Source organism: Stegostoma tigrinum, chromosome 7, assembly GCF_030684315.1.
Source record: "Stegostoma tigrinum isolate sSteTig4 chromosome 7, sSteTig4.hap1, whole genome shotgun sequence".
Lineage (NCBI taxonomy): Eukaryota > Metazoa > Chordata > Chondrichthyes > Orectolobiformes > Stegostomatidae > Stegostoma > Stegostoma tigrinum.
Genome location: NC_081360.1, coordinates 13,703,251 through 13,726,502, shown reverse-complemented (window position 1 = coordinate 13,726,502; position 23,252 = coordinate 13,703,251). Strand labels below are relative to the sequence as shown.

General features: G+C 43.9%; 1 protein-coding gene across 2 annotated transcripts in view; it reads left to right on the top strand.

Annotated features, from left to right (window-relative positions):
* LOC125453947 (partitioning defective 3 homolog B-like) overlaps nt 1–23,252 on the top strand; it is an 883,406-nt gene that overhangs the window by 396,813 nt on the left and 463,341 nt on the right. For both annotated transcript variants that reach the window (XM_059647050.1, XM_059647051.1), the window contains exons 7-9: nt 2,149–2,274; nt 5,831–6,198; nt 10,724–10,863. In XM_059647050.1, coding sequence (XP_059503033.1) covers nt 2,149–2,274; nt 5,831–6,198; nt 10,724–10,863 — 634 coding nt within the window. The remainder of the gene's footprint in view (nt 1–2,148; nt 2,275–5,830; nt 6,199–10,723; nt 10,864–23,252) is intronic.

The window sequence follows — 23,252 nt, the reverse complement described above, 5'->3', positions numbered from 1 at the left end:
GAATCAATCGAAATTCTATACAACAGGAAATGATTGAATCTGTTTGATCTTGTATAGAATAGAAGTGGGCTTTGCTACAGTTGGATCAGGAGGTGTGTGGATTGATGGCATATTGAACTTAATTATAACAGACTCATTTAGGCAGTTTGAAAGATAAAAGCACAATACTTGATGTGGTGTAGTATCATTTTCCAAGGCAATGTGTTGAAAGGCCAAGCTTGCCTTTCGCCTGTTGTCTTTTCTGAGCTTGCCAATTGTAAACAGTTGTGCTTAAAGGAGAGACTTTCATTTGCATGGTGCTTTCCAAGATCTTTGGATATCTCAGAGTGTTTTACAGCCAATGAAATACTTTTGGAGTGTAGTCAGTGTCGTAATGTAGGAAACAAGGCAGCCAAATCTCCCACAATAAGCTCTCATAAATAGCAATATGTTCAAGATTAGATAATCAGCTTTGTGTTGTTGAATGAGTGGTAAATATTGACTCAGACACTGGGGATATCTTCCCTGCTGTTTTTCAAAATGGTATAAGCGTATGAAATAGGAGGAGGTGAATGCTAATTGGCCCCACAAGCTTCCCACCATTCGACAGGATCATTGATTTCCTAATTGTGGTAGAAACTCCACTTCCTGACTTACCCCAGTAGTCTTTCACACCCTTGACAATCAAGAATCTTTCTAACTCTGGCTTATAAATATTAAAACACCTTGTCTTGGTAAGAGAATTCCATTCCTTTTGAGTGAGTAGAATTCTTGTCTCCATCTTGAATGGGAGATCCCTGATTTTTGAGCCGGCTTCCCCAGTAAAAGTCCCTTCCAGAGGGGGAAATTTCTTCTCATTTTCCTTTCAGGTACCCTCAGGATCTTGTACATTTCAGTAAGATCACCTCTCATTCTTCTAAATGTCTAAGGATAAATACCCAACTTTTCCTCATAGCATAGCCCCTTCAATCCAGAAATCAGTTGAGTGGATCTTCTCCAAACTAATTCTATTTTCTCCTTTGTTAAGTTAGGAGAGCAAAACTACCCACAAGACCGTAGATGCGGGCTCACCAATATTCTGTACAATTATAGCAAAATTCCCTAACTCTTGTATTCCATTTCCCTTGCAATAAACAACAATATTCCATTTACCCTCGTATCCTCTTGCTGTACCTGCATACTAACTTTTGTGATTCATACACCAGGAAACCTAGGTCCCTGTGTTTCATAGAGTTCTGCAATCACTCTCTATTTCAGTAAATACTGCTTTTCCATTTTTCTTCCAAGGTGGGAAAGTTCACATTATCCCACCTTATACCCCATTGGCAAACTTTTCCCCCACTCATTTAACCACTCTCTATCCATTTCAGACTCCCTACGTCCTTTTCACATCTTTCCCAGCTGCCTATATTTGTGTTATCATCAAATTTAAGAGCCATTCACTTGATTCTTTCATCCAAGTCAATGAAGTTTGTTGGGGGAGGGGGCCTGCCAGCAGCTGTACCAGGCATAGCAAAAAAATGAGGTGTCAACTTGGTGAGTTACAAAACAGGATTGCTTGCATGCCAAATAACATTAGTGGCAAGTCACAGCCAATAGGTAATGTCTCAGATAACATATCATCCAGAAATTAGCACTTTTAATAGTGCAGGTCCTTTTGGTACTAGTTCTTATTTGCGGTTGGGCTATAAGTACTGCTGACTGGGTCAGCTGTCATTGTCCATCCCTAACTGCCCTAAAGAAGATGGGGCTACTACACCTTAACGTCAGTTTGGTTTTGTGTGCTCAAACCCTGAAATGTGATTTAAACCTGGAACTGTGTGACTCAGAGGTGAGAGTGCTACCTTGTAAAAATTACACTGCGTAGCTGAATGGGTGCTAAATTTAGTAACAGGGCAGCCTCTTTCACTGTAGGCTGACACATTGTGCCCCTTTTGTCTTTGCATTTGACAATTCTGTCGAGGAGATGGAAGTTTATTTTTCAAATTTTGTAACCTGATATGGCGTGCCCTTTTTCACATTGCATCTGTCAGCATCGTCGAGGAGATGGCAAATAGACAGGAGAGACAAGAATAAAATCATAGGAGAGAAGGCAGAAGTTGGAAGACACAGGTGACAGCAGGACTCTTTTTCAAGACTTGTACACATTTGTTGTCATCTGTTCTCCAGATTCCTCGGTCTGTGCATCCGTGGTATTGAAGAGAACAGCCGATCAAAAAGAGAGCGTTTACTCCAAGAGAACGAATGCATCATCAAAATTAATGACAACAATTTAATGGACAGAACGTTTGCTCAGTAAGTGTAACCATTCATTTCTGAAACCTTTTAAATATATGCACCCTATGAGTTCAGTGCAGAAGGCTATTCAGCTCCTTGAGCCCACTCAGCAGTTCAGTAGAATCATGACTGATTTGATTGTGGTCTCAATGCACTTCCCTATTTACTTCCATTGCTTTTTTACTCTCATGCTTTCCTTGTGCACTACGACTGTGCATGTGAGTCCCCTCAAAGCTTCCGGTTTTTCAGCCAAAATAACATTTGGGAGGATGTAAACCTTACTTTTTATTAAAACACCCTTGGTGTGTGTGATGGATGAGAATTGGACAGTATACTCTCAAAAGTTGTTACTGAAATGGATTTTGTCATGTTTGGTTCAATATCTTCAACAGAAAACAAAAATGAACATGTCCCTTCCAAATTCCAATAATAATTCTCTTCTCATCCTCGCTTGTATACATCAAGCCACGCTTGAAATGCAGTTGTGCTCTCTCTTGTAATCCTTTGTTATGTCACACTATTTTTTCATCAGATACATACAGATGGATGTCTTTGTTTGTGATCCCAAACGCATTTGGATATGATGAAATATTGCCTAGTTTAAGTATGTAAGAATAGCAGTCAAAAAATCCAGCTCCCTCAGTCATTTATGCCATTCAATTAGATCATGATTGTCCTGTATCTAAACCATATTTACTCAGCTTGCTTCTGTGATCATAGATTTCCACGTCAGGCAAGTGATCAATTTCAGTTTTGAAATTTTTCACCTGGCCCTTGACTACTTTTTGATTTCTACCATTTTCTATGTGAAGAAATGCAACTTGACATCATTCCTGAATGGGCTAGTTTTTTTTAAAGGAATGCCCCTTTGTTCTGTACACTTGTGCCCAAAGAGTATTGTCTCTACTTTTCAACTCATCTTGAAGACTTTGTTTAGGATGTGCAAGCCAAATTAGTGCAGCTGTATTGTCCCCTTCGGACAGATGGTGATGCAATCATAATGTATCTTGAATAATAATCCAGAGGCTGATGTTAATGCTTTAGAGAATGGGTTCCAATCCCCCATGGTAGCTGGTGGAATTAATCTGGAACGGGAAGATCATCTCAATGATTGTGACCATGAAACTAACTTCAATTGTTATAGAAACCCATCTGGTTTACTTTTATACAAGGAAATCTGCAAACTTTTCCTGATCTGGTCTTCCTGTGACTCCAGATTTACAGTAATTTAGCTGAGTCTTAACTGCCCTGTAAAATTGCCCTTCAGCAAACCACTGAGTTCATGGGTATTTGAGGATGGGCAGCGCATGTTGGCTTTTGGCAATTATCCCCACGTCTCGTAAAAGAATAGATAATAGAACGTAGAACAGTACAGCACAGAACAGGCCCTTCAGCCCACGATGTTGTGCCGACCATTGATCCTCATGTACACACCCTCAAATTTCTGTGACCATATGGAGAAGGAAAGGAATAGGCAAAATGGGAGGATATTTAATTGGGGAAGAGGAAACTATGATGCGATTAGACATGAGTTAGGAAGCATGGACTGGGAGCAATTGTTCCATGGTAAAGGCACTATAGACATGTGGAGACTGTTTAAGGAACAGTTGTTGCGAGTGATGAATAAATATGTCCCTCTGAGACAGGCAAGAAGGGGTAAGATAAAGGAACCTTGGATGACGAGAGCGGTGGAGCTTCTCATCAAAAGGAAGAAAGTAGCTTACATAAGGTGGAGGAAGCTAGGGTCAAGCTCAGCTCTAGAGGATTACCGGCAGGCGAGGAAAGAGCTCAAAAATGGTCTGAGGAGAGCCAGGAGGGGGCACAAGAAAGGCTTGGCAGAACAGATTAGGGAGAACACAAAGGCATTTTACACTTACGTGAGGAATAAGAGAATGGTCAAGGAAAGAGTAGGGCCGATCAGGGATAGCATAGGGAACTTGTGTGTAAAGTCTGAGGAGGTAGGGGAAGCCCTAAATGAGTTTTTTGCTTCTGTCTTTACGAAAGAAACGAAGTTTGTAGTGAATGAAACCTTTGAAGAGCAGGTGTGCATGCTGGAATGGATAGAGATAGAGGAAGCTGATGTGCTGAAAATTTTGTCAAACATTAAGATGGACAAGTCGCCAGGCCCGGACCAGATTTGTCCTCGGCTGCTTTGGGAAACGAGAAATGCAATTGCTTCGCCTATTGCAAAGATCTTTGCATCCTCGCTCTCCACTGGAGTCGTACCAAGGACTGGAGAGTGGCAAATGTAATTCCTCTCTTCAAGAAAGGAAATAGGGAAATCCCTGGCAATTACAGACCAGTAAGTCTCACGTCTGTCATCTGCAAGGTGTTAGAAAGGATTCTGAGGGATAGGATTTATGACCATCTGGAAGAACATGGCTTGATTAAATGCAGTCAACACGGCTTTGTGAGGGGCAGGTCATGCCTCACAAACCTTATCGAGTTCTTTGAGGATGTGACTAGAAAAGTTGATGAGGGTCGAGCTGTGGATATGGTGTATATGGACTTCAGCAAGGCATTTGATAAGGTTCCTCATGGTAGGCTCATTCAGAAGGTCAGGAGGAATGGGATACAGGGGAACTTAGCTGCCTGGATACAGAATTGGCTGGCCAACAGAAGACAGCGAGTGGTAGTAGAAGGAAAATATTCTGCCTGGAAGTCAGTGGTGAGTGGTGTTCCACAGGGCTCTGTCCTTGGGCCTCTACTGTTTGTAATTTTTATTAATGACTTGGATGAGGGGATTGAAGGATGGGTCAGCAAGTTTGCATAATTTAACCATTTTAGCTCATGTTATCAATCAAATTTGTGGAAACATTTCAAACTCTGTTGCCATACTTCTGTGGTATACTTAGGCCCATGCTGTGCCAACAACTGTGTTCAGCAGTCTCTGGCTATTGTGCTTTATTTTTCAACTCTGCCATATGATGAAGTCCCAAAGCCAGAGAAGGTGTGCTCATCATTAGAAAGGGAAGAAAAATGTACAAGGCAGACCACTGGGGCAGCATGGTGGCAAACTGTTTGCACTGCTCGTTCACAGCACCAGGGACCCTGGTTCAGTTCCCACTTTGGGTGACTTTCTGTGTGGGTTTCCTCTGGGTGCTCCAGTTTTCTCCCACAGTCAAAGAAGTGTAGGTTAGATGGATTGCCCATAAATTGCCCTGTGGTGTCCAGAGATGTGCATATTAACTGGGTTTAGCCATGGTTTAAAAAAACCCCATGGGGGATTGTGGGGATGGGGTGTAGTGTTGGGTCTGGGTGGAACCCCCTTTTAGAGGGTTGGTGCAGACCTGATATGCTGAATGGCTTCTTTCTGCACTGTAGGGATTCTATGATTCTATTCTGTGATTCTACTGTATGCTACACTTGTGTACTTGCTAGCAATTGGCTCATAACCAGGACAACATATTCTTCAACGCCCCGGAATATAGCTTCTGTCTAGATAGTGTGAGGTATGGGGGGGAGCATTCATATCAAGGGACAGGATGGGACTTTTCAAATGCAAGAACTGTTTTGTTTGAATCTCAGGCCTTAATGATGCGGTTTAACTTGAGAATCCTGTCTTGAATTTCAGAGCACAGGAGGTGTTTCGAAATGCCATGCAGCTGCCTACAGTCCAGCTCCAGATAGTTCCAAATTATAACAGGGATCGTTATGAAAAATCTGCAATCGGAACCCTCACTGGTCATAGCCACGACGACGATTCCAAAGCCACAGTTCCACCTCCGTTGCGTTCAAAGCCAACCAGCAAACCAACAGATGTGGTTTATCCCAATAGCCCAGAGACCAATTCACTCTTGATTTCACCACAGATCAGCAGCCCCCAGCACTCAAGGAGCAACAGCCACTCAATAATGCCAAAGAAAACATCTTCACCAACATCCTTTGGGGGACTTGCGACCAAGAAACAAGGAAAAAAGATCAAGATCGATTTGAGAAAAGGTATTTTGTGTGTGTGTGTGTGTGTGTGTGTGTGTGTGTGTGTGTGTGTGTGTGTATTGTGACCCAGATGGAAGTGCACTGTTTTAATATGGGAAATACAGCAGTCAATTTATGCGTATCAACCCTTGCAAAGAGCAAGGTACTAATGTAGATTGAGGGATGAATAACCACAAGGCAGGTCAGGGCTTCAGTTAACATCTCATCCAAAAGCAGCATGTCCCACAGTGTAACAGTCCTTCACTGCTGCTCTGGAATGTCAGCCTCGATTTTACATTCATGTCTTTGGAAGTGGACTTGACCCCACAACCATCCAATCATGCCTTTAAGAGATAGAAATGCATTTTGTTATGGTATATATATCACTGCAGGGTATCCAGAGCAGTCCTTGACCCATTCCATTAAATGCTGTGGAGGAGCAGCTTGTAGATATTTTTGATCGACCTGTTCAAACAAAAGAAAGACTGGGACTCTTTTTCACTGGAGTGTAGGAGGCTGAGAGGCGATCTTATTAAAATTTATTTTAAAAAAAAGAGAGGTTAGGTTGGGTTAATGGTAGTTATCTTTTCCCCAGAATTTTCCCCAGGGAGCATATTTTTAAGGTGAGAGGAGAGACGTTCAAAAAAGATATGAAGCGTATGGAATGAACTTCCTGAGGAAGTGATGAATGTGGATGCAACTACAATGTTTACAAGACATTGGATAAGTACACGAATAAAAAAAGTTTGGAGGAATATCAGCCAGGAGCAAGCAGGTGACTAGTTCAGCTTGGGATTATGTTTGGCATGGACTGGTTGGACCGAAGGGTCTGTTTCTGTGCTGTATGACTGTATGTTACGATACATATCTACAGCAGCTAGGACTTGAACCTAAGCCTTCTGACCCAGAGGTAGGAATGCTACCACTGTGCTGCAACCCTGAAGGTACAGCTGCACATGTAACCAAGACTCCAAGTTTGTTTTTGATGTGTATTGGATGTTCAACAGGATTACTTCTGCAGTAAAATGCAGTCATTGGGGACAGTTTTATAATGCAAATTATGTGAGTAAAATTGATTATGCTCACTTATTACAGTATGGTCTCCAGACTGGAAGGGCTACCAGAGTAATTTAGGTAGATATTTGTAGCATGTGCTTAGGTGTGTGTATGTAAAGAAGATTTCTTATGCCTCTGTTCATTGAATTGAGTATGCACTTTTATAGTTTGTGCGATACACTTAATTAAGTGTGACAAGAAATGTTGTACAAAATATGCTTGATACAGATTGCACATCATGGACAGGGTCAATACAGTGTGGTGCTGGAGGAAAACGGAAGGCTAGACTGCATCAGAGGAGCAGGAGAATGGACCCGAAACGCCGACTCTCATGCTCCTCTGAGCTGCCTGGCCTGCTGTGTTCCTCCAGCTCCACACTGTATTGATTCTGGCTCCAGCATCTGCAGTTCTTGCTATCTCTGACATCATGGACAGGATTTTCCACATGTTTTGGGATCAGAGTTCTCAAAGACTGCTCAGGTGAGCTAGGAAGGTTTTGGTTTCTAAACGTGAACAAGTATGCCTTTCGTCCCATTCTGGTTATCACCTTACGTTTTTGCATTACCTACACCATAATTCCTCCAAATACCCTCTCCTAGCAAAGGTCGTATGTTCCTCACCTTTTAACGCCCCTTCATCTTGTGATTTCCAACTGAGTCCTGCTGTCACCTGTGCCTTCCAACTTCTGCCTTCTCTCCTATGTTTTTATTCTTGTCACCCCTGTCTATCTGTTTCTCCTTCGGCATCAGTTTATTGCCTCTCTTCATTCTTTATCCTCTCCCTTCCTTGGAGAGCGTCTCATCGGTCGCCCCCTCCATTCCTTCCGTGGGATATTGTTAATTTTTAAAAATGCATACATGCACACACACGTACAAGTGTGTCTCAGTCTTTAGCTGAGCAATCTGTTTCTGTTTCTCTTCTGACAATAAGTTTCCAGAATAAGGTTATTTGGCAGAGGCTGGAAGCAACAGGTCAGGATAGGAAGAGGAGGCTGTGGAGATTGTAGAAAAGAAGTGGGAAAGAAAGAGTCGTGAGATAGAGAAAACCAGGTGGGCTGGGTTCTCAACCAGGTGGGGCTGGGTAGTGGTGATAGAAGAGGCACAAAGATGTTGTAAAATGAGGCAGAAAGGACAATAAGAGGTGGATGAGTTTGATAGGTGTAGAAAGGCTACAGAGTGAGAGTACTGCTGCCACAATAGGGTGAAGAAGGAAGGGGTCACAAACCCTGTCCAGTGATAGAGGGAGAGCATGTGAAGGGTGATGGACGGCACAAAGGCAGCAGAGTAGTTTATTTCCAAGAAATGAAAAGTCAAATGTCTTGTTTTACAGCAAGGGGAGTCTCCCCACATCAGAGACGTGGAGGTCGCAGTATTGACTGTGTTTTGCCTTATGGGCAGAATTAATAAAAAGGTGTTTTATGTTGCTTATTGAATAATGTTACACATTTATTGTATGTACTTCTGAGTCAGAAGGTTGTGGGTGCAAATTTAACTCAAGGAATTTAGCATAAAATCTACATTTTGACATTTTCTTGAATTATCGAGAGTGTTGCCTATCAGACATTTCTTTGGAAAAGGCATTAGAGTGAAGTCCCATAAGCACGCTTGGGTAAACAAAAGATCCCAAAGCACTGATTTTGAAAAGAACAGGCAGTTATCCCCAGTGTCCTGGCTGATATTAATCCTTCAATCAACAGTGCTTTAAAAATAATATCTAATTATTAACACATTTGTGGAACCTGGTACGTAAATTGGTCGCCAGCTTCCTTCATGGCAACAGTGACTATATTTATAAAGTACTTCACGGCTGCAAAATGCTGAGGATGTCCCCAGATTATGAAAGGCACTATTGAAATGAAGCCTTTCTTTCCTTCATTTGGCAGTACGTCTTGGGTACTATGTGATATCATAAAGGTAACACCAGGAGCTGGTGCAACAAGAATACTCAGAATTTTTCATGTGTTGTCCAGACATGCATAAATGCAAGATCCCAGAGTCCAAAGTAGCATACTGATACTGACTTTTATGACATTTAGAATTACAGATTTTGTGCGCAATTATGGTGAAAAAATTCTCATTGAAGCTAAATTTCCCTGTTGCAAGGAAGATAACTAAGTGTTCAGTCATTATAGTGCAAACACTTGACATTATACGGAAAATGAACTGAGATATGCTATGGAAACAAATGTTTTCCTTAAATGAACATTTCCCATTATCTAGGTGCCCATTAACTGGAGTGTACTGGGCATTGGAAATCAATTGGGGCCTGAGAAAATGTCCTTTTTGGAAATGAACATTCTCATTAACTGTTTTCAGCTGTCACTTCACTCCATAGCCTGGGATCAGCATTTTCTTTTGTATGCGGATACATGAGTATGGTTAAGGTTGCTCATTATCTCAACTCTGTGTCATAATGTATTTGTTCACATAACGTTTCAAAGCACTAGTCATTTCTTGATACTCCATATACAATGCTTGTATTGTTCAACTTTTACTTCACTTTGGGGAGCTTTGCAATGAGAAATTGGGGTGACTTGCCCTTGGAGCTCCAAAACGTCACCTGCTGTGCACCGAGGGAGGGTGTGCCACGGCAGATACCAAATTGGTGAAGGTGTTATAAGCAGAGTGAGCATCTGTGAATCAGCCAGCAAACGATGCTGATTTGCGTGCCAGTAATAACCATTTTGAAGCTTAAAGCTGCAGCTAATGTGCCCTCATAGCCACCTACAGCTGAACATAAGTTCATCAACAGAAAAAACCCTGCACCCACCCTCATGAAAGGATCATCAGCCACTTACAGATTAGTTGCTGGTTGATTCTTCTACAAGTCATTGGTGCTTAAGCAGCTGAAAAAGTTTAGGTCTAACACACACATTGTCCTGAATGTCTCCTGGGACTGAGACAGTTTACTTTTCAATAACCACAACAGTGTTCTTTTGTGCTAAGTATGATGTGGCCAATGGTGGGCTTCCTCCTAATTCCGACTGGCCTTAAATTATTGGGGTTGTCTCACATCAACTCCTCTAACTTTTGCACCTTTTGCGTGCACCTTTTGCTAGAAGCAGCAGTTTCCAGAAGTGGAAGTCAAGGAATCCACATGGTGATCAGTATGTGAGGAAACTCCAACTGCTGCGCAACTACGAGGGAACTGCTTGCTGATTGCTGCCATGCTGTACCAAATGCTGCCTTGATATTAAGGGCCCATCTAGTGGGGAGAAAAAGCACAAAGAACTGCAGATGCTGGAAATCAGAAACAAAATCAGAATTTGCTGGAAAAACTAGAAAGTAGAGTCAAAAACTTTCTTTGCACAGGTGCTGTCAGACCTGAGTTTTTCCGGCAATTTCTGATTTTGTTAACTCTCATTTGGCCTCTCAATTTTTTTTCTGGGAGGCGTGGTGCAATTGATTGTAAATTTATGGTAACATATTGATGTCTTTCCTGTTCAGTAAATAGCTTATCCAGTGACTTTTCCATGATTTCTTCCACTGTCCAGGTCCAGAGGGCCTTGGTTTCACAGTAGTTACAAGAGAGTCATCTGTCCATGGACCTGGTCCCATCCTGGTGAAAAATATTCTGCAAAGAGGAGCAGCAGTAAAAGATGGTAGACTGCAGTCAGGAGACAGAATTCTGGAGGTAAAAAATGCATCTGTTTCTACATGATGAAAGCAAGATCTGGACGACAGAATCTATGTTCCAGTAACCAGCTACACAGATTTATTGATCTCTCCTTTCTTAATGCAGAATTTATGATGACCCAGAATAATTTGACATGACATGCCTGTCATGCTGCACTTTAGTGATATTAAACACTCGCCTGTTTTTTTTGTGCTAGATCGTCACAACAGCTGCTGCCACTTTGTTGTATTTTGCAGATGATGCAGATTATATTATCTATTTTAATGCCTGCTTCTTCACATCTCCCTTCATGGAGTGTCATTCTCAGTTGAGAGCATATCATTGCAACTGACTCTTACACTTCTGTGAATGCAAAGTTATTTATCTTTCCCTGTAGGGGAGGTATGCACTCGAACTCAACTCTTGACCAACCCTCACCCAATCCTCACCTGGCTCAGTTACTAAGTTAAAATGCATGAACAAAGTTATTGGACCAATGAAAATATCTTGTGTTTCTTTCACTTCCCAAATTTTCTGAGAACTTTTACTTATTAGCCATCAAAGCTTTGGAGGTGGGGTGAAAAAGACTTTTTGTTTGATGGTTAAGAATCATCCATTCGTACACTGAAGAGTTTGTTGAATTGTCACCCAGCTCAACACTGAAAATTAGATGACCAATGGGAGCTTTGTGAGTGAGCATTTTACATGAAGAAGCTCATGGCATGAGTGCATGGACTGAATTTTACCAGATACTGGATAAGTGTCAATGTCAGGCAGTTTCATGGAGGGTCTCTGGAAGACCTCAAATCAGTTTTATCACATTTTCTTCAACTTGCCCAGTTGGCTATGCACTGTGCCTCTAGGGCACCCCCTTCATGCTGTCTTCCTTCAATGACAGCAGTGAAAATAATCGCCATTGCCAGGGCCTCCAGGATTCCTGGTTCTAGTGCCAATGAATGTATTGCTTATGTGGGTTACCCATCTTAGTACATTTCATCTTAGAACCCTACCCTGTTCCCAATTCTCTTCATGTCAAAGATCCCAGTAAAGATCCCTTCAAGATGTGCGGGAGGTTCAGGAGGCTCACAGTCTATTATCCTTGATGTCATTTCCACCAGATAAGTGAGACGCAGTGTTGCCATAAATTGGGGATATCCCACGACGCTGGCACAGAAATGCGCTGGTGGGGACTGTTCAGCAGCTGCTGAAGTTTGTTGTTGGTCCTGCGCGCACCAGAGCATCTGTTCCTCTTTGATTTCTCTGTGCCTTTGTTGCATTGTAGCAACCATTGCTGCAGCTGGCTCCTTCAAACATGTTTGCAAAAAATCTGTGCGGGAAAATGAGAGACTTGAGTTTTCGGCAGCCACTCACAACTGCTGGTTTAGGATATTCTTCCAATCAGTGGGACATGGCGGATTGGGACTCATAGGGCCATGGAATTTCTGCACATGGACGTTTGATGTAGGGACCTTGTTCTGATGTATGCAGCAACGAGCTGTGTTACACGGGTACAGCAGGAGGTTGTAAGTGTGATGAGATTACTGACCCCTCGTCCCACCACTGCAATATTACCCAAGAAAGGTAGCATTAAATATAAGAGCATGTTGGTGAATGTTTTGGGTTCAAGCTGAGAGAAAAAAGAAAAACGGCTCCGTGCCTCTATGCAGCCTATAAGACCTTGCACTGTCTTTGTTAAATGTGGCCCAGGGATGGCTGTTTTAAGATCACCTGTGATGACCATCTTCCATATGCAATGGCCAATGATGTGGTCGAGATTGTGCTTGTGACCACGCATTTGGGCAATCTACCTGTTTCACATGCAGGGTGCTGTGGTTACAGATGTCTCCTAGTTGTACATTGCAAGTGCCATGATTAATTCACCTGCCACTTGAATGGCCTCACAGGCAGAACCAGCCCACCCAGACAAGACAAAACATTCCAAATGCAGTCCCGGTCATGGTAATTAAGCCACCAACCCCATCCCCCACCCAACCAACACCACCATCACCACTACTTCTACTTCTATTAGTACTACTACTACTACTACTGCTACAGACATACATTGAACCTCCATGTTCCTTTCCCCCTTACACTCAGTAACGAGGCCATCAGTACTGTCTTTTGCACGTTCCAAGACCTGGCTCTGAATTGTGATTCATTTCCCAACATTTCTGCCACGTCCCAAACCTCCAACGTAGTTATCCAGCTCTGCCTCCCCATCAAAGCCAGGGAAGTTGTGGCCATCAGTCACTGTTTCTCTCGCAGTACCCCAAGTGCTGCAATACACTAGCGTCTCGCCTCCTTATATGCTGTGCCGTCCCCTGTGCCAATTATTGCCCCTACTGCATTGCAGCATGCTCCCTCCAGTCCACAGAAGTGACTTACCAACTCCGAGTCAATACAGTGTGGAGCTGGAGGAACACGGCAGGTCAGGAGTCTACTCCTCTAATGCTGCCTGACCTGCTGTGTCCCTCCAGACCTGCTCTGTATTGACTGTGACTCCAGCATGTGTAGTTCTTGTGACTTCCCAACTCCCATACCAAAGCAGTGGAGGAAAAGGACAATAGTTATCAGTGAGGTGAAATCAGGTACAAATAAGCCTTGCACGATTTACGAATAAAATCTGTAAAAATTTATTCATGGTATGTCGGTGTCGCTGGCTAGGCTGGCATCTGCTGGCCATCCCTAACTGCCTAGATGGCGGGTAGGCATCAGTCATTGCTGTGGGTCAGGAGTCACGTGTGGGCTAGATTAGATAAGGACAACAGTTTTTATCCCTCAAGGGCATGAGGGAACCAGATGGGTTTTTCCTGATAATTGACAACAGTTCCAGTGTAAAGTTCTTAGTTCCATGGAGAAAACAACAGGGCAACAACCGGTAATTCCAAGTTCCAGGCTAATTTTAAAAAAAGACACAAGATTTGGACATAATTACATTGTCAGCAGCATTCTGCTTGGACTCCTCTTTCCTCAGCCCTCCTGCTCTCTCTTGCCCTCCCTACCCCCTTTCTCTGTTTAGTCTTCCCTTCTTTCTTTTCGAAGGATTGAATCCCTACTGTGCAGAAGGAGACTATTCAGCCCACCCAGTCTGCACTGACCCACCGAAGAGCATTCCACCCAGACCCAGATCCCTATCATGTCCCCATAACCCCACATTTACTGTGGCTAATCCATCTAACCTGCACATCTTTGGACCATGGGAGGAAACCAGACCACTCAGAGGAAACCCATGCAAACACAGGGAGAACTTGCAAGCTCCATGCAGACAGTCACCCAAGGCTGGATTCGAGCCAGGGTTTCTGAGCCGTGAGGCAGCAGTGCTAACCACTGAGTCACTGTGCCACCCTGTTGGCCCCTCCCCTTCTCTCTGTTGGCCCCCTCCACTTCTGTCTGTCTTTTGGTCTCTCCCTTTCTCTCTTTCTTTTGGTCTCTCCCCTTCTGTTGTTTGACACCCGTTCTTCTCTCTTGGCACCGTCTTATCTATTTTACTTCCCTTCTCTTATCACCCCTTTCTCTTATCACCCCTTTCTCTTATCACCCCTTTCTCTTATCACCCCTTTCTCTTTTGCTCCCATCTCTCTTTCATCCCCGTTCTATGTTTTGGGCCTTCATTCTCCCTTTTTTTGCCCTTCTCCTCTCTTTTCACCCCTTTCCCCTTCATTCTCTTTCAGCTTCTCTCTCCATATTTCTATCTTTACTCTGCTCCATTTCCTTTCATATTTTATCGACTGATTCTCCCTTTCACCACCCCATATCCTGCATAATGTACAAAACCTGTAAGATCTCTGCTGCATTCCTGGTGGATATGTTTTTCTTTATTACGCCTGTGCAAGGGTTTGCCAAGTGCAGTGGCTGGATCTAACAATTCCCATCTTCAACTTAATAACAAACAGCTCATCCAGCAGTTGGATCTTAGGTAGTGGCCCTTTCATTCTGTTTGAGATAACTTTGTGTTTCCTCCTCTGATGGGTATAATGATCATGTGTAATGAATCTTATTTCCTGTAGCACGAGTGCAGAGCTTGAAACTGACCCTAATTCTTTGCTAACTGACGATCTCATTCAGTGAGGTTATTAGGGCGATAGGTGTGGGAAGTGGAAATGCAGCAAACATTTAGCCATCTATCACTAATTTTGGGTGGGTCGCATCAAAGATACTGTCAGGTCATAATATGTTCTGCCAAAGCCACATGCTACTGCCGGATAATCCTAATGAGCAAACTTAATGCTGAACTCAATTGTCTCCTGAAACCCTTCTTCCTTGCCCTCTTTACTTCGAACAATGAACAACATGAGCCCACAGGCTTTGTTGTCATTAAAATTGAGATCATCTATTCAGATATCATTGCAACATCTTCCCATACTTCTTCCTGTCTTAGCCAAATGTATCCGTAGTTTGCTTTGTGCCCTCCAAGCTCACTTTGTTTGTGAAGGCTATTTCCTGCACCCTTCACTCCATTCCCTGTAAACAGTTGGCCCCCCTCCTCAGACACCCCCACATTGTGTACCACCATCATTTACTATCATCCTTTGAAACCTCACCATACGTTTCTTTGTCATTGCGTACACATTAAAAAGCCATGACCTCATCTTATTTGAAAACAATAGGTAAGTTTCCCACAGCTCTGTGGCTGAATCTGTGCTGTCAGGTTTCCATCCTTGCTGAAGCAGCTAAACAGCCCCAGTCAACACCTCAACTAACATCCTATGTGACTGTGATAAGAATTTCCCCTCTACTACATCCTCCTTGATCTTACTGCAGCCTTTCATACTATTCCTCACACCTTTTGTAGCCAGTATCGTTCCTTTGTTATTCCAACAGTGGGACAGCATCCATTTGGTTCTATTCTGATTTAGTTGGAGATCATACCAAGGGAGTATTGGATCGTTCTCCTGACTTGTGCTCTGTAGATGCTGGGCAGACTTTGGAAAGCCAGGAGATGAGCTACTGGTTTTAGAATTTCCAGTCTCTCAACCTTCTCTGACAGCAATAGTATTTGTGTGTCTCGGTCACTGTTTTAGGCTGTACCAGATTGTCATACCAAGCTTGATTTCTATTGATCATGACTGGAATTTCATCACCAAAACCTTCCACTCCCTTTGCCCTTGAGCATATTTTCCCCACCATTGACAATTATGTGGACACTTTTTATAAATAGATAGATACATGGAACTGTACAGCACAGGAAACAGTACAGTACAGGATAATAAAATGTGAGGCTGGATGAACACAGCAGGCCAAGCAGCATCTCAGGACACAAAAGCTGACGTTTCGGGCCTAGACCCTTCATCAGAGAGGGGGATGGGGAGAGGGAACTGGAATAAATAGGGAGAGAGGGGGAGGCGGACCGAAGATGGAGAGTAAAGAAGATAGGTGGAGAGAGTATAGGTGGGGAGGTAGGGAGGGGATAGGTCAGTCCAGGGAAGACGGACAGGTCAAGGAGGTGGGATGAGGTTAGTAGGTAGATGGGGGTGCGGCTTGGGGTGGGAGGAAGGGATGGGTGAGAGGAAGAACCGGTTAGGGAGGCAGAGACAGGTTGGACTGGTTTTGGGATGCAGTGGTGGAGGGGAAGAGCTGGGCTGGTTGTGTGGTGCAGTGGGGGGAGGAGACGAACTGGGCTGGTTTAGGGATGCAGTTGGGGAAGGGGAGATTTTGAAACTGGTGAAGTCCACATTGATACCATATGGCTGCAGGGTTCCCAGGCGGAATATGAGTTGCTGTTCCTGCAACCTTCGGGTGGCATCATTGTGGCAGTGCAGGAGGCCCATGATGCACATGTCATCTAGAGAATGGGAGGGGGAGTGGAAATGGTTTGTGACTGGGAGGTGCAGTTGTTTGTTGCGAACTGAGCGGAGGTGTTCTGGCAAAGCGGTCTCCAAGCCTCCGCTTGGTTTCCCCAATGTAGAGGATGCCACACTGGGTACAGTGGATGCAGTATACCACATTGGCAGATGTGCAGGTGAACCTCTACTTAATATGGAAAGTCATCTTGGGGCCTGGGATAGGGGTGAGGGAGGAGGTGTGGGGGCAAGTGTAGCATTTCCTGCAGTTGCAGGGGAAGGTGCCGGGTGTGGTGGGTTGGAGGGCAGCGTGGAGCGAACAAGGGAGTCACGGAGAGAGTGGACTCTCTGGAAAGCAGACAGGGGTGGGGATGGAAAAATGCCTTGGGTGGTGGGGTCGGATTGTAGATGGCGAAAGTGTTGGAGGATGATGCGTTGTATCCGGAGGTTGGTAGGGTGGTGTGTGAGAACGAGGGGGATCCTCTTAGGGCGGTTGTGGTGGGGGCGGGGTGCGAGAAATGTGTTGCGGGAAATACGGGAGATGCGGTCAAGGGCGTTCTCGATCACTGTGGGGGGAAAGTTGCGGTCCTTGAAGAACTTGGACATCTGGGATGTGCGGGAGTGGAATGTCTTATCGTGGGAGCAGATGCGGCGCGGATTTGTCATTCCACCTTCCTGTCTTTCTCCTAATACTCTTTTTAAAACTTAACCACTTTAGCAGAGCTTTTGGTCACTCCTTCTTTATATCATCTTTGTTTCAATATCCACTTTCTTTTGGCTGATTGTTCTTGTTTGAAGAGCCTGGAGATACTTCTCTACGTTAAGGATGCTACGTCAATGCAGGTGGTTGTTGGCAAATGATTTTGAGGGTAAAACAGAAGCAGTTGCCTTTCTACCATGACCTTCACAATGTCAGGACCTTATAAGTTGCTTTGTAGCTAGTTAAGCATTTTTGAGATGCAGTCACTGCTGCAACGTATGAATACGTATAGTCAATTCAGACAATATCCAGCAAACAATAATGAGACAATGACCAGAGGGCCTGTTTTTAATAAACATCATATTGGCACTCTTCAGGAAAGGAACAGGAAGCAGATAATGATGTACTGATAGTAGAATGGTGAATTACAACTTTTAGCAATAACTTCCTATGGTGATATTTGTCAAAGTGCATTATTGTTGGGTAAAATTGGACTCAAACGGCACAATCAGATATTTGGGATGGCAAACAAAGCTTGGGAAAGTGGCAGGTTTACGGAAGTGCCTCCAAGAAACAGAGGGCAGTAAAACGGTTTAGAACGGTCATTCTGGGTCAGGAATAAAGAAAATCAGAAATGATCCTTTTGGGAAAGTAGTGAGTGTTTCGGACCGCATCAAAGTCCATCACATCATCTGACTGGAGAGTGCTTAACTCGGGAGTGGAGAGTGCTTTCCTGTGCTGTGATCCAGTGTTAGTCATGGTGTGAATGAGTGTGGTGCTGCTTGGGTAAAATCAACTGGGAAAAGGCTGTAATTCCCCTGATGTCATCTTGACAAGTGCAAAGTTTTGAAATGTCTGCTATCATAATATACTAGCAGCAAAAGGGGAGGCCTTCCCTGTGGAGTTCAATCTCTTTTGGGAAGCCAATCTTGTAGGTATGCTGCCAATCCCCATTTCAACCTTACCAACCAGGGACTATTTGAAGAGAAATGTTTCCTCATCCCAAAGCGTACTGCTCAGTTTTTCCACCTTGGAACATAGCGTGCCTGTAAACAATCTGCTGGGTGTGTACCAAAATCAGTGTGACTTAGTGTATTGCCCAGCCAGCTGAGATACATCATGGAGCCCAGTGCATCAGTTGTGGCTCATGGGTTCAAAACACCATCCAGCATCTGAGCTCAAAAAATAAGAATAACACGCTAGTTAACAAAGCGTGAAGCTGGATGAACACAGCAGGCCAAGCAACATCTCAGGAGCACAAAAGCTGACGTTTCGGGCCTAGACCCTTCGCGTTCATCCAGCTTCACACTTCATTATCTTGGATTCTCCAGCATCTGCAGTTCCCATTATCTCGAATAACACTCTAGTGCTGTACTGGGGAAGCTCCGTACTGTTGGGGAAGCCTTCTGTTGGTTGAGATCTCAATACAAGATGACTTTTCAGCTGGATTTAAAAAGATCCAAGGCACTATTTTAAAGAAAATCAAGGGAGTTATCTCTGATGTCCTGTCTAGTATTTATTCTGCAGGCAGCAGCACAGAAAACGTTGTCGAATCGGTATCCTAGTTGCTGTTTTTTTGGAGCTTGCTGTGCACAGATTGGATGCCATGGTTTCCATGCGGCATCCTCCTGTGCTGTGCTACTCTATAGGATGGATTTTTTTGGGTGGTAAGGGTTTATCATGCTACCACTCATAAAGTGTATCTCTGCCGATCACTGCAGTCACTCATCAGGACAGTTCGTTGACTGGGGATGGGAGTATTGCCCTTTTCTCAGGTGGAAGACTATCTTAGAGAATGGCCAGCCAAATTGTAAACCCTGTGGCAACAGTGGTCAGGAATAGGACTAAAAGCGTCTCCATATTCCACATCATAGAGCTCGGGACCAGCTACGTGAATGCAATCTCTCTTTGTCTAAGTAGGGTTGTTTCAGAGGTTAGCACTGCTGCCTCACAGTGCCAGGGACCAGGGTTCAATTCCACCCTCGGGCGACTGTCTGTGGGGAGTTCGCACGTTCTCTCCGTCTCTGCGTGGGTTTCCTCCCACAGTCCAAAGATGGGCAGGTTAGGTGGATTAGCTGTACTACATGTGGCGTTACAGGGATATGGTGGGCGACTGGGGCTGGATCTATGTGGGATGCTTTTCGGAGGGTTGGTGCAGACTCAATGGACTCAACGGCACAGTAGGGCTTCTGTGATTCTAAGTGATTCTTACAAGGCCACTTGAATATTGACTTCGTAAACTGGCCACTCAACTGTGGTGAAAGTGAGATTGGGAGGGGGAAGTGCCCTAGATCTCACCTGTAATGAAGTTATGAACTGTTTGGTGGGTGCTTGCCTGTTATATTTCTCCATCCCTGAAAACCCACTGGCATAAATTTCTGCCCTGTAATTATAAGCCTTGACCGTGACTGAGCTGTCAATCAAGCCACTTGACTGGAGGCACTGTACTTCCAACAATTTACTGTGGTCCAATTGTTTATTAGGTGAAACCTTGAGTTAACAAAACTAACTTCATCTGCCATCTTCAGGGAAACTTGCTAAATAAACAAAAACTGGAATTTAAAGGAATTGTTCTGAAATAAGCTCATTTTAACACATTTCCTGAACATTAACTTGCATTGATGTACAGCTTTAATGGAAATTAAAATCGTACAGTCTTTTCCAGAGGAGGGGAGAAATGTGGAAATGAATCTGGAAGGAGGTGCAAAGTGTATTTTGGAGCGGTGACTTGGTTGAAGGAATGGGTTCTGAGGGATAGTTGATGTGAATTTAAGCAACGGCAGATGAACACGCAATGGAAGAGGAACAGGAACGAATACAGGAAGCTGAGATACGAATGAGTAGGAGGAAGCTGATGTGGAACAACACAACTGTGTTGGCCTTCTTAGAATTGGTGCAGATTCAATATCAATGATAGTTTATGGAGATTGACAGGTTATTTATTAGAGAAGTGATCTCGGTGTGTGCCATGACATTTGAAGTGGTGGTGTGGATTTTTATGTTCCGTCAGTGCTCAACATATCAGTCAAAAATGAAGAATTGATTAAACAACATTGCGTGTGTTTTTCTTTAAAGTAAAATTAGGGCTATTTGCCACTAATAATCAATAGGAGCTCAGCAGAGTGCTTCTCATTCTTGTCGCTGCTGCTCCAGACTGCCCTCAGGTCGTGGGATTAATACATTTTATTTTATTGAGGTGACTTTTAATTGACAGCAGATTAAGATGAGTGTCCTTAAAGGTGTATTCATCCTATCACAAGAAGGCTGGAGCACGTGAATATTTTGCACTTTACAGGCAGAATTTAACGCCCTCTGTCAACGCAAGTTTGGTGACATTGTAAGAGTGCAATTTGAATGGATCGGCAACGTGGCCAGTGGGGACCCAAACACCTTTGCATCTCTGCAAGCATTAAGTTCTGGATGGGAAGACTCCTGGATGGCCCTCCTGCCCCTACACCTTTTGAGGTGTGAAAGTGGGCAATTAAGGGCCTTGGCAGCATTTGGTAGATGGGGAAGTTGTCAAGTAGTAAACTCGACAAGCTTGCAGGAACCGGGGAGTGTGGTTGCCTCTTTGTCAGGCCATCGGTATTTGATTAAGGACATCAGGATTGGGATGGACGGAGGGGAGAGGTGCAGAAGAAAATCCTCCCCTACTCTTGCTGCCGACTCCCACTGTTTCCATCTCCTACCACTCTCACTTTCCTGTGACTCCTGTTCTGTTCCGCATGGGTTTATAGCTGGGGGGACCCTTGCTGATTTTACAGTTTTCCCGGGTGCATTTGCAGTATTGCCATCACCCGTTGTTGCCGACAATGTAAATTTGCCAGTAAATGGTTGGCTAATAGCCGTCCAGTCAGTGGCAGGCGTGAGGTGGAGGGAGGAACAGCATATTCTATGGCTGGAAAGGCCTGCTGGCATCCATTAAAATGTCTGATGGGCATATAATTTGGTGGGCTTTCCTGAAAGTTGTGTGACACTGTGATCTAGCCAGCTTTTCCAGCCAATGGGTAAGACCCCGTCGCCAGTGTTAAATTATGAAATTGTCGTAGCTCCAGAGGGCTCCTCTCTCATGAGAGAGAAATGAATGGTGGTATTTTAACCTGAGGGTCACCCCAGGTAAGGGACGAGGCTGAGAAACTGGGAACCTTTCATGGTTAACCTCAACCAGTACAGGAATTGAACCCCATGCTGTTAATATCACTCTGCAGCACAAACCAGCTGTTCAGTCAACTGGGCTAACAGACCCCTGATTGTTAGAGAATACAGCACCAGTGCCAGTACCTGCATTAAGTTAATAACGACTCCTTTCGTGATAAGTAGGGACTCGGGTAAAAAGACCTTTAAGGTATAGCGTCTCTCTATCTCTACCTTTCCCTTCTGTTATCCCTTGTGGGAGAACATTATCTCTGACAGCTCACTTATCTCAAGATCTCCACCATTGCACTGTTGAAAGTGAGGTGAATTAACAGCAGTAGATAGACAGTAGTCATTAAGCTGTCTTGGTTTAGAGTGCAGTTGTAACTGTCCCTTAACTCCCTTATACTACTGTTGACTTCCATAATTTCTTCATGCCATTTCACCTCTCCGCACCATCATCTCCTTGAGTCTCCCTTCCCCACCTCCTCACCCATAAAACAATTTCTATTCACTGTCCACATGAAATCTAGTTTGTACAATAGAAATGAAAAAGAGGATTTTCAAGTCAATTAAGTTATTTGCAAAAATGTTTTAATGATTTCAAAGATGGAGCGCTGGTGGCAAAACTCTTCATTTCATGTTAAGTTCAATTAGTTTTGAATTGAAGATTTACACAGAGAATTTGTGTTGTTGCTCTGCCACCTAATCTCAGTTGTGATTCATAAAAATGTCTGTAAGGAGTGTTTTTTTTTGTATGTTGGATTTTCGTGCTGATAAATTGGATACTTAAGTGATTTGCATGCTCCATTTTTTTGCACAGTACATAATTTTCTATGTGAAAGTGCTGGAGGGCAATCTGTCCACGTTTGGGTGATGATGGTAACTTACTGTTGATCAATACAAACCAGCCACAGGATGAGAACAGCTTGGACCTTTGTTAATCTGGCCCGATCTGATCCAATCCAGTCCAATCCTAAAACCGTTAGTGCAGTAAGAAACAAAGAACAGAAATTGCAGAAGAGATTGGTCAGGTCTGGCAGTGTCAGTGGAGAGAAAATGGAGTTAATGTTTCAGGTGGCTCAGTGATTAGCACTGCTGACTCACAGCGCTAGGGACCTGCGTTTGATTTCAACCTGGGGCGACCGTCTGTGTAGAATTTGCGCGCACTCCCCGTATCTGTGTGATGTTCCACCCAGTGCTCTGGTTTCCTGCCGCAGTTTGTAGATCATAGAATCCCTGCAGTGCAGAAAGATGCAATTTGACCTACCAACTCCAATCTGACCCTCAGAAGAGCATCCCCACCCAGACACAATCCCCCACCTATCCCCATAAGCCCACATTTACCATGGTTAACTGACATAGCCTACACATCCCTGGGCATTATGGGCAATTTAGCATGGCCAATCCACCTAACCTGCACATTTTTGGACTGTGGGACAGAACCGGAGCACCTGGAGATTTGCAGGTTAGGTGGATTGGCCATGGTAAATGCAGGTTTGCAGGGATAGGGTAGGGGTCTGGGTGGGAAGCTCTCTTGTGGGTTGGTGCAGGCTTCATGGGCCAAATGGCCCCACACTGAGGGATTCTATGATTTAGAACCCTTCTTCAGAACTAGTAATCTTCTTAATCATAATTTTATTCACAAAATGTATCATTGTATACATTTGCTTCCTACCCATGTAACCTAACGATCTTGCCTTATAAATACTCTAAATATTTTATTAAATAATGCATTGTTTCCCCTGTGTATCTTAACAATGTTATTAGTATATCATTAGCATTTAGGCCTT